Below are 11,886 nucleotides of genomic sequence, written 5' to 3'. Positions count from 1 at the left end.
ACCTCAAAAAAATGAAATAAAAAAAAAGAATCAAATCTGGCTAAAGACCTGGCATAACATCAGTGACTGAGGTCGCCCAGACACTCTCCCACATGGCCCACGGCAAGGCACAGCGGCACCGTGGCTCCAGGGCTCCGGCTGCACTGAGTCCACCCCACGTCCCTCCTAAAACACCCGTCCTGCACCAAGGGGGGCAGTTTTGGCCGGGGGCTGTTGTGTACACGCAGCCACCACACCGTGCCAGGAGACAGGCACTGGCTCGGGATGCTGAAGATGGATGAAGGCGACCTGGAGCTGCCGGCACCGCAGAAGACATCTGCCCTTGCCCCCAGCAGCCTCGTCCCAGCCCCGCTCCGAGGGCTACAATAAATAGCCACGCTCCCCTTCGGCCAGGCACTTTTTTTCCCCGCTCTGTCACTTCTCATCATGTTGGAGTCGCCTCAGCTGGCACACCCGCCCGTTGCCCCTCCGTGCAGGACGGGGCCGGCCCCAGCGCGCGGGGCAAGGGCAGGAACCCTCACGGGTAGGGAAGGGGCAGGAGACCTCAGGCCACGGCGTCCTCGGGTGGATCCCTGCGGCTGAGCACAGTCCCCGGCAGGGACAGCATCCCCTGGGGTACAGGGCATCATGCAGGGAGGCTTCCTCAGCTTGGGGACCAGCACGCACGGGCCAGGCTGGAGGAATTCCTCTCCAGAGTGGGCTCGGGCCAGGCTTGGGGTGGGAGAAGCAGCCCTGAGACCCCAGCCAAGGCCACGTGCTGCAGAACTGCTGCTGCCTGTGCCAGGAGGCCCCTGGCAAGAGCCTGCTCTTGTTTGCCTCCCCGTCCACACACCGTGGCGGGGCCGTGCTGGAGAGCACAACCCCGGCGCTAAAGCCTCAGAAAATAATTAAGTAGAAGACAACTAATCGTGATTGACACTGGCCCCTGGAGAGCCATCAGCTGCCATCAAAAAATGCTTCCTGTCTTTCCGATGACCCTGATGATGGCAAAGAAGGGACAGAGGGCCGCAGAGGCGGCCGCGCTGCCCGGCTCCTTCCCCACGTGCGTGAACAGTCGCTGCTTTTGCCCCAAGCCAGAGGCAGCCGGCACTCTGCAGGGTGAGCCCAAAGGTGAAGAAGGGCGAGGCGTCGGAGATTCGCCTTCCCCCACTCCAAGGCCAGGCCGTGCACGTCCAAGAAAACGAACCAAAGCTTTTCTTGCACGTGCAAGTCGCTCACTGCAGTCTGGCACCAGCCGAAAGGCGAGGGCAAGCAGCAGAGCCTGTGCTGCAGGACTGCTCCAGCCCCGGAGCAGCCACGTGGATCCAGCAGCGACAGGCAGCACCGGGAGGCACCGAAAATCCCCAGATTCCCCCAGCACCCCCAAACCCACGAGCAGGGTTGCTCCAGGCCCCCATCTCAGAGGCAAGCCGCCCTGCAGGAGCCACACACCTCAAGGAGCTTTTGGGTGCATCGGTTCTGTTGAGGGCGTGTGGAGAGGGGGCTGCAAACCCCCAGGGGCAGCTGTGTGTTCGGTGCTGCCTAGGGAGCCAGGCAAGGGCTCGGCACGGTGCTGTGCCCCGGGACGTGTTGTCACACGTGCAGCCGTGACCCCAGCACACAGCCAGCCCGGCGCAGGGCTGCAGGCAGGTGCCGGGAGGACGTGGCATGTTTGGGGACGTGGCAAAGCTGGGCTGTGGCGCAGAGCAGTCACCGCAGCCACGCCGCAGATAGAACGGCGGAGAGCGGGGAGAGTGCCCTGAAAATACCAGGGCTCGAAGCGCTGGGAAGCCGCTCCAATTAGGCTCTTAATTTCAGCGCTAAATGGACAGAGCTCTCGGAAAGCAATTCCCAGGCTTGCTTTTACGGCGAGCGCGATTAAGAATTTAAGTGATCCAAAACCGAAGACGTGTAAAAAAAAAATTACCAAACCGCCCCCGAGGTAGCGAGGCGTGCTCCGGCCGCCGCACGCGGTCATGTTTTTTTCATGCCCGTACGGCAGGGGTGGGGGCCCCGCCGAGGGCAGGAGCCCTCCCCGCCCGCCCCTCGCACGGCTCCGCATCTCGCAGCCATGTGAGCACGTGGGCCGAGCGCGGCAGCTAGCATTTCGGGTTACTATAGCACTGCTGTTCCGCGCCCACAGCGATTGTGGTCCCTTCCTGTATAAATACACTCCAGGCTCCAACAGATCTCTCCAAGCAGATGCTAGCGGGCAACTCCGCCACCAGCTAGAGAAACCTGGTATTTAAGTTCTTCGCAATCCCAACATGTAACAGATGAAGATGAGCTCAAGAAAGATGTATGTGACAGGGAGAAAAACAAGCCCAGCTGCAACCGAAAGCTTCGGCACCCAGCTCTGCTTTCACAACTGCGGACTGGTGCCGGCCCCACGGTTGCACTGAGAGCAGCTCTGAGCCCTGCCACGGGTGGGACCGCGCGCCCCCCAAGGCACGGTGTGTCCCCCCAGGGTGGGTTAAGCTCTGCCACGCCACTCCAGGTGATGGGAAGAGGTTTGCCAAGCCCTGGGCAGGCACTGGGAGGACACGGTGCAGCCCCTGCTTCCTCCTGCTCCACAACAGCATCGGGGTGTTGGCCCCCCACCTCAGGTGGGCTGCTGCCGGCCGCAGGAGGACACGAGCCACGGTACCTGTGATGTCTGTCTGCGCGTCTTCGGCCTCAGCCGCCACTGCCCTGCTCTTCCTCTCCAGCTCCTTCATCTCGGGCACGTAGAAGTCCCCTTGGCGGGCAAGGGGACACACAAAATAGATGCGGTCTTCCTTGTAGATCTCGAGCCGGGGGTGGGCGCACAGCTTCCTCTCCTGAAAGACAGAGGCAGCCCGGGCATCAGCAACCCCGGTCTCAGCGAGCTCCCGTTGGGCCCGACCTCCACAGCGGGCAGGAGCCAGGGCACAGACCCAGGGGGCAAGTGGATGAGGGTTTTGGGGTGCTCGCAGCTGCCTCGGGCAGACCCTGCCACATCCCATCCCCTGCTGCATCCCATCCCCTGCCACATCCCATCCCGCCTCCCAGCACGGTCCTAGAGCAGGCGGAGCGCTTCCCTGCTAATTAATATAATCCAAACCCGTCAGCTCAAGCAGCTCCTTTCAGCAGCGCGAGGGCAGGGGGAGTTGGAGACGAAGCCGTGGCATTTCAGCCTCCCTCCTCCTCTGCCTCACCCTCCCTGCAGCCCAGCCTCCTGCCAGGCCCCGTGGCAGAGGGCAGGCTGCCTCACGCTGGGCGAGAAGCGAGAGCATCCCTTTCGGATTTGCTCTTTTTTCTCTGCCTTTCCCCTCCTCGGGACACCCAGGACCTTTATTTCGGGCACCAGGGGCCCCCACGGAGCCCCCATTCACCGTGTCCCCAGGAGGAGGATGCACTGCTGAGGCCAGCAGCGTGGGCTGGCAGCCCACACCCCCCCCAGAGCTCCCACTTGCAGGCAGGTGAAACACAAACACGCACAGACCAGCACCGGGTTAAATAAAAGCAAGCCAGGCTGTTTTTAGCAGCGGAGCAGGGGCGGCTCATCTCACTCCTGCTTTTTAAGCACCAAGCCAGGCAAGAATCCTCCCTGCCGCTCTGCCCCTTGCTCCACCAACCACGAGCCCAACTTCAGCTTGTGGTGCTATTTTAGGTAACTGCAACAAACACCCGAGACGGATATCTCCAAGATTCGCAGGTTTTTTGGCTGCATCCAGCTGCCCCCTGCCCCCCTCAATGCAGACGGGAACAATTCAAAGGGACTCAGAGCAAAGAGGCTTTCCCTGAATTCGTTTTCCGACAGATCTAAAACCTCGGGGCAGTGGGCAGGACATCCCAAGCTGACTTCCCAAAGCACAGCCTTTCCCTACAGTTCACCTAGGCTGCTGTCACGGCCCTCCTGACTGTACAGCAAGAGCAGGGATGCCCTTTGAGCATGACACTGTCCCTGCCATGCACTCGAAGCGCAGAAATCCTGGCACAAAGCTGCTTGTGAGAGGTCTGGGAGAGAGGTGAGGATGCTCCACGGTGCCAGGGCAGGGCTGCCAGAAACGTCTGCCTGAGGATGGGAGGACGCCGGGCTTGCAGGATGGAGTGAGAAGGAGGGTGCCACGGGGACAGAGCTCCCCAGCTCCTAGGGCCAGGCCCCGGCAGCTACATCACGCTGCGGAGATCTGGGGCCTGCCACCAGGCAGGGGACATCGCCAGCACTCTGCCCCCGCCACCGTGCGCGGGTGGGGATGAGCTCACTGCTTTCCCAGCTGCCTAATTTATGCCTTTGCAAATCAAGTTGTGATCCAGAGTAGCGTTGCCAGCCCCTGCTGCTGCACTGCTTCCCAGAGCACCCCAGCCCCTCGCAGGGCCACCCTCGACAAAGGTCCCAGAGGAGCAGCGAGGTGGCAAAGGTGAAGGCGTGAGCAGGCAGCGAGCTGGGAAAGGCTCGACTACGTGGCAAAACAACCCAGAAGCTCAACAGGCAATAACACACTTGGGAGGCGAGAAGGAAGCCCCTCAGCTGACTGCGGCGAAGCCAACAGATGGAGCAGCAAGGTGGATGTGGAATCTGCGCGGCAGAGCCCTCGAGCCAGATCAAATCCGTTCTCGCATGGGTGGAGGAGCTCAGCAAGACGCGAACAGCGAGACGCTCGCAGCAGCGGGGCAGGCTTCTGGTGAGGACAGCAGGACCAGAGCAAGTAGGGCAGAGCAGGGACCGGCCTCTCCTCAAGGTCACGCAGCGCTGTCTGTCAGCTCACCCTTCCCTCCGTGGTGCCCAGGGTCCTGTCCCACCCCGGGTCGTGGTGAGGAGCTGCTCACCAGGCCCTGGGGACAAGGAACCCTCAGGGGAGGACGCCAGGGACAAGAAACCCCCGGGCTGGGCACGAGGCTGGTGGGGGAGCTGCAGGGCTCACCTGGGCTGCTCCGGCACCATCCCGCTCGCCTCTGCCCCCGCTGGGCTGTACAGAAACATCAAAACCGCCTGGAGCTGGGGGGCCCTAAAATCAGCCCCTAAAATTAGACCTCGAGCTCAGCACGCTGCAAGCGAGCCGCCAGCTAGCGCGGCAGGGCCGGCGCGCTGTGTGCCACAGCCTCCTCCTCTCCTCACACGCTCCACGCACGGTGTGTCATCCACCACGCGTGGATCTCAGCACCACGGGGACCACCCGGCAGCGCTCCCCAACAGGACTTCTCCGGGGGGACCTCGTCCGTGTCTCAAATCACCCCCAGAAGGGTGCAGGGGGGTTGGAGGCAGGCTCGTGGCAGCGATGCCCAGGGATAGGGTGAGTAGCGGGCACAAAGCGGAGCTCAGGAGGCTCTCTCTGAACATCAGCACACGCTGCTGTGCCGTGGGGGGGACGGAGCAGCAGCACAGGTTGCCCCACGAGGCCGTGAGTCCTTGGGGCCAGCCAGCAGCCTCCTGAACGTGGTCCTGGGTGGCCCTGCTGGAGCAGGGGGGCACCGGGTGGCCTCCGGGGGTCCCTTCCAACCTTAAGCACTCTGATCCTGTGACGTTGCTCCTCGCTGGGACATCGCAGCCCGGCCCCAGCGTGGGTACAGCTCCGCTTTCCTCTCTCCCCTCCCAAGTTCTTCGGGCTGTGAGGTGTTGCAGAAAGAGGTGACACCGCGACCGCGAAAAGCCATTTCCATCCGCAGGAAGAACGCTGCCCTCCCGGTTCCGGGACAGGCAGGCAACAACCAGCCCCCGCGCCTCTCCGCAGCGGTGACGGGAAGAGCATTTGGACCGTGGGAGCTGCGAAATTCCCGGCTGGAGCAATGGGAGAATTTTTCATTTTCACCTCGGCAGAGGCAGCCCGCCATGCAATTTACACCTCGCCCGCCCGGCGCCTCCTGGGGCCCCCAACACTGGCGGCTCCCGGCCCGGGGAACCGGGAAGTGGCTGCTGGCAGCGTGGCCAAGCTGCGAGGCACAGAATTGATCCCGTGGGGTTTTGTGGGTACGGAGCCAGCACGCGGGGCCTCCCAGGGGTGCCGGTCACTGCTGGAAGCTGCCACGGAGCCACGAGCCCTCCTCTGCAGGATGGGTGCAGGGATGGGGACCCTTCTCTCCTCCAGATCTGCACAGACCTCCTCCTCCTCCTCGCAGCTCCTGCGGGAGAAACCCCGCAGCGCAGCCAACCTCTCCCTTCTCCCCCACCACTTTCACGTGGGACTTTGGCTGTGCAAATCCACAAAACCTCTCCTCACTGGAGGAACCCGTCCTGGATTCCTCTTCCCGTCACCTTCATCGCCAGCCGTGGGTGAGGGGGGGGAGAGCACGGGGGGCGAGGACCGCAGCTGGAGGGCTGCCTCTGCTTCGGAGCGCGGCTCCCCGGGGACCAGCACTCGCCTCCCAGCCCTCAGAGGATGCTTTTTCAGCATTAATCACGAAGCCGAAGAAGAGGTCGGCGCGATGATCTCTGCCATCACGGATGACTGGAGCAGCACTAAATGGCTTCGCCTGCTCTGTTGCCTTGGCGAGGCGGCCCGGAGCAGCAGCTGTGGCAATTTATCCGCCTCTTGTCAAGGCAGGGCGCTCCGCTGCCTCGTCAGGAAAGGACTCAGCACCTGAGCAGAGCCCCGGCCAACTCACAGCTGAGAGCCAGGAGGGCTCCCAACTCCCGTGGGTATTCCTGCCGTGGCCCCGACCCCCACGGATTCCTGACTCCGTGTCCTGGCCTGCCACTCCCTCGCGTGTTTGCCCTTCCACAGCAGGAACAGTCCTGGTCTGCCGTTTCCAACCCTCTTGTTCGTGTCCATATGCTGGCAGGTCCTCTGGTGAAACCCTTGCGGGGAAAAAAAACAAGGCCCTGGAGATGTTACAGAAGCACAAGCTCCTGGCCGTGCCCGGCTGGTGCCCACAGCCACGGGAGGGCTCCGTCCTCACTGTCCCCTCCAAACCTCAGCCCCTTCCTGCTCAGCTCCAGCAGCTCTCTGGAGGAGGCGAGCACCTCCAGCTGCTTTTCCACAGCTTGTTGGTCACGCTCAGGACGCGTGCCATGTTCGTGCCCCCATGAAGGAAGCAGCACGATGGAATAAATGACCTCCCTGTCCCCTCCCACCTCCTGCAACACCTCCTGCTCCAAGGCTTTAAGGAAGATATTCCCCGACGAGCTGGAGTCAGCCTCACGACACCCCTTCACAGGGGAGAAAGTCGAAAAAGAGAAAGTTTCGGACTTCAGGGACTTCACCTTGCTGAACCTGCAGAGGCCCAGACCCTGGCAGTGCCGAGCAGAGCCCGAAGGCTGCTGCCTCCCATTCATGCCGTGGTGAGCAAAACAAGCCCTTCCCAGCCACCTCGTTTAGAAGGCAAGGGATGCCACCAAAGAAGAAGATGGAGCAACAGCTGCCTCCTTTTTCAGGACCAGTGTTTTAACAGCAAGCCAGGACGAGCTCCTTTCTGGATTTTTATCAGCCTCTGTAAACAAAAGAGAGGGGCATTTCCCTGCAAGGCTCCAGGAGAGCCGTGTTCAGAGCCAGGAGCTGCGTCCAAGATCTCGCACCTCTTCCCAAAAAGCTGACAGTCCAGAGAGGCCAGCAGCAAAGAGCTGGTGACCCTGGCAAGCTCCAGCGTGGCAAGGACTCGTGCTGGAGAGCTTGGCTAACAGCCCCAGAGCTGCCGGCCGTGTTCATGGCTCCCCCCAGGACATCCCCAACACAAGCAGTGCCGCTGGCCGAGAGCAAAAAGGCACAGAGACAGGGGAGGCAGGTGCTGGAAGCCCAGGCAGAGGCAGAGTGGAGGAGACACCAAGGGAGGCTGTTTTTCAGCAGCCACGGGCAGCAGGGAGGGAGGGCGGCAGCTGCTTTGGCGGCCCCTGCAGCCTGGATGCTTCTCCTCTGCCAGCTCAGGCTCAGGGCTTTGACTGCGCAGATCAATCAGACGAAAGGGGAGCGGTGAGGCAAGGACAGAGCCCAGCCTGACTTTGCCCTTCCGAGAGCCTGCTCCCTGCCTGCAGCTCTCCAGCCCTCCTGTGGGCGCGATGCAAACCAGCAGGGACGCGGCGGGGCAGGGCCTGCAGCCCCCCCAGGCTCATCTCCCCAGCTGGCCAGCGGAGAAATACCAGAGCAAAACCCGTCTGCACCACTCACCTCTCGCTAAAGCCTTCCCTAGCTCACAGCCCGGCTCTCGTGCCAGCAGACGGATCTCACCCCAAACTGTGAATCTGCGTGGCACGAGCGGCAGAGCAGCTGGCCGGAGCAGATGATGGATGGCCACCTTTCAGCGCGGGGAGAAGCTGCCATCAGCTCCTGGCAGAAATAAATCCCAGCTGAGAGCACCCGGCCAGGGAAAAAGCAGCAAGCACCCGCCACGGGAGTGAGCCCAAAGCCTCTGTGGTGCCTCCCTGCTCAGCACAGCTGGGGGCAGGACCGGTCTCACGTGCTCCCCAACTGCACAGGGACCTCGGTTTGGGCTTCACCTGGAAGCCCACGGCCTGTGCACCACGTCTGGCCTCTCCCAGCTGCCTTGAATGTCTCCCCCTGGCCCTCTGGCAACACCAAGCACCTCCTCTGCCTCGGGATCCACCCCAGAGACTGCGGGAATTTTGGAGAAAGTGGCCACAGGAGCCCAATCCCTGGTCTCCTCTGTCCCAAAAACTGCACCTTACCTGCTAACAGGAACCACCACGAGGAGGGGGCGACGGTGCAGCCCCAAGCCCAGAGACCATCACCGAGGGCACGGCAGCAGGACCCAAGGAGCAGGGACCCTGCTGTGGTCTCCTCCCCACCCGGCTACCCCCAGCCTCGAGAGCCGCCTGCGCTTCAGCTCCCCGCAAAGGCACGGCGCCGGCTTCCTCCTCGCGTTTTCTACCAAACCAGAATCCCAAAAGCACAAGTTAAGTCAGAGCGCAGCCGTCCCTTTTCCGGCCATAAAAATGCTGCTGCTTTCAAGCCCTGTTATCTCGCAGCTCGGCAGGTTTCAAAGCGGGAGCTTCACAGCCACGGAAAGTGGGCCAGGCTGCCTCGCTGGGAAGGAGCAGGGTTTCTAAGAAGCGGTTTCACGTTTGTTCGGGTTCATTTCACCGCTTCTCGAGGCCAGCACATCTGGCAAAGCCTGGCTCAGAGGGGTACGGAGAAGAAGCAGCCCAGGAAAGACTCATTAGGCCTCCGCTAAAATAATTGCGGCGAGGCAGACCGCTCTCACCTCTGAATTAATTGACGAGCTGGCAAGGAGGTAAGGCCCAAAGGTTTGGGACTGTGCTGCTGCCCCAGAGAGCTGGAGCCACCTCAAACGCCTGACAAGGAAGTCTTCTGAGCTGACTGCATCCTCTGGGATGCTCTATAAATACATTCAGGGGGGAACATGCATACGGATAGAGTCGATAAAGAGATCTGACAGAAAAGCACTGTAGTATTTTACTTTCCCTCTTTGCCCAAGGCAAGCCATTTCTGCTCGCTCTCTCCCTCGGACAGCCATGTGAGACATCCCCGCCTTTCTCCGTGATCATTAATCCTTGCAGCAGAGGCGATGGGGGAGCAGATCTCTGTGCCTGAGCAGACACATCTCTGTGACAGTTCTGCAAGGCCGGGTAAGCCTTTAAAGGCTGCAGCTCTGAGGTTTGCCAAGCTGCTGGGAGAGCAAGGCAACTTCTGCTGCCTTCTGGGGAGACGCTGGGGGATGAAAATGCCCCACCCAGAGCACCAGCAGCAGCACCAGGGCAGGCTTCAGGCTGTAGGGCAGCGGTGACATCCACGTGCTTTGAGTGCACGGCAGGGCAGGCCGCTCCAGGAGCTGCCTTCTTCCTCCCTGGTCACGGTGTCTCCACGGTTGGAGACCAGTTTCTTCCCAGCCAGGAGCAGCCTGGCACCTCCCAGGAAAGGGAATTTCATGCCGGCAAGGCCACAAGAGCACCAAGCCCTCAGCATCCTCATCCCAATGCTGCGGGGCCAGCCCCAGGGGTGGCGGCTGCTCAGGACGAGGCAGGATGGGGATGGCCCCGGTTGCTCGCAGCACATGCCCCACACAAGCTGCTTCCCCAGCTGGGATGTGAATGAAGCTGTGTCTAGGGTCGATGCTTGCTCTGAGTCAGGAAAAAACAATGGTGATTTCACACGAGACAAACCGCAGCGGCAGGGACTTTGAAACTAGCCAGAACACCTCTTTCCTGCTCAAAGCAGCGATGCCACCAGAGCTGTGGTTTTACACCTGCCCCCAGGTAGCAGGAGCGAAGCAGAGGGCTCGAGCAGACACCGGCGAGGTGGAGGTGCCTGCACAAGGCCTGCCCCAGCCTCTGAGGAGGACTGCAGCCAGCGCGCGGCCACGGGTCAGCCACCCGCCTGTCACGGACGAGAGGCAAAGCGCCAGCAGCTGAATGGTGGCCTGGGGCTGCCAAATTTCTCCCAGACGAGTGGGAAAGTTGGGAAGCCCGCTGTGAGTGGCAGGAGACGTGACGCAGAGCCCCAGCTTCCCATATGTTCCATTAGGCACGCAGGAGGAGCGCGGCGCTCTGCGGAAACAGGTTAAATGCAGAACCTCTCCGCGTGCAGAGCTGGCCCCGAGATGGGTCGAGAGGCGCCCAGGGCTCTCCACCCGAGCTGACACAGCGCAGCCCCGCAGCTCTCCACCCGCAGAAAGCCCAGAGCCAGGTCCTCGGGCTGTCCTGGGGTGGGCAGCACGGCTCAGGCGTGGGAGGCTGCAGCACAGAGCCCTCAGATGCCAGGGGAGGACACGGAGGGTAAGGATTCGGAGAATCCCCAGAGAAGCCCTCTCTCTCCCCGTGTGTGCCACTCCTCGGGCTTCCTTCTCCCCGCTGCCCACCTCAGCGCCGCTCGTGCTCGCAGGATGAAAACTTCCCGGGGAGGCTGGGTTGCTAAAAATATTGAATAAATGGGAGCCGCTGTGAGTGCGTGAAGCGATGTGATGTGACACGCAGCTGGGGGGTGCCAGCTAGCAGCGAGCGGCCACGAGAAGCCAGCTGTCAGCAGGCGAGGAAACGGGCACCGGCACCCGCGGGCAGGGCAGGGGGGGCCCACGCAGGGCTGGGGGCTGCAGCAGCGCCGTGCCCGGCCCCGGCTGCCAGAGCACACAGGAGAAAAACCCCAGGAGGAGCTACACACACACAAGGCACCCCCGGTGCCTGCCGCTGAGAGCAGGACAGGGTGGAGAGGATGGGTGAGAAGACCTGCAGACCCTGTCCTTAAAATTGTCTTCCCCTAAAATAAGCCCAAATCTCATCTGCTTACATCGCAGCCTTCGCTGTGGCAGCAGCATCTCAGGTGGGTTTTATTTCCAAGAGGGAAACGTGGGCAGGGTGCAGGAGAAGAAGGTCCTGGCTCTTTCCCACCTTTGCCAGCCCTGCTGCTGGCTGCCACCGGCGGGGCGAAGAGCGGGCTGTAAGGACACAGCTCACCTCCGATTCTCCACCCAGGGCTGGATCACGGGGACGAGGTCAAAATACAGAATTAAAAAAATAAATAAAAAAAGAAACCGCTCTCACGCGAAGCCAGGCCGGGTTGCAAGCAATGTGAGAGAGCTCCCAGGTGCAAGGAGGGAGGCGGTCAGCTGAAGAGTCCTGCGGGGCCCAGGGGATGAGACGGAGAGGGCTGCGAGTCTCAGCTTGCTGGTGGTAAGTTCTGGATAAAGATATCCCGCTCCTCATCCTCCCTGGAGAGATAGATGTGCAACTCCGAGCGCTCTCGGCTCAGCAAAGGGCTTCGCCTCCAGCTTGGGGCTGCCCAAGCTCAAAGGAGGCCAAAGGAGCTGCCAGAGAGCAGCAAGGGAGGTCTGGGATGGGAATTCGTCGCTGAAGACGATCCTTTCAGCCAGGAGAAATGTGACTGACAGAGCTGAAGGACAGAAGCTGTAGCAATGGGGGTAAGGGAAGCAAAATGAGAAGCACGAGGTGCACACGTAGCCACGCCACCTCCTAGCACCAGGAGCTGCCTGCAGGAAGGACCCCACGAAGGCTCCTGGTCCCCTGCAGACACAGACACCCTC

At 61.7% G+C, this 11,886-nt stretch overlaps 1 protein-coding gene across 7 annotated transcripts in view; it reads right to left on the bottom strand.

The window, feature by feature from the left end:
- The window catches only part of TEX264 (testis expressed 264, ER-phagy receptor), a 34,142-nt gene that overhangs the window by 2,300 nt on the left and 19,956 nt on the right, over positions 1-11,886 (bottom strand). For all 7 annotated transcript variants that reach the window (XM_084292535.1, XM_084292537.1, XM_084292536.1 and 4 more), the window contains one exon: positions 2,627-2,798. In XM_084292535.1, the coding sequence (XP_084148661.1) occupies positions 2,627-2,798 (172 nt within the window). The remainder of the gene's footprint in view (positions 1-2,626; positions 2,799-11,886) is intronic.

The sequence above is a fragment of the Netta rufina genome (assembly GCF_964035555.1).
Source record: "Netta rufina genome assembly, chromosome: 10".
NCBI classification, from domain to species: Eukaryota; Metazoa; Chordata; class Aves; order Anseriformes; family Anatidae; genus Netta; species Netta rufina.
Note: the sequence above shows the minus strand (reverse complement) of the source record. Positions and strands in the feature narration are given on the sequence as shown.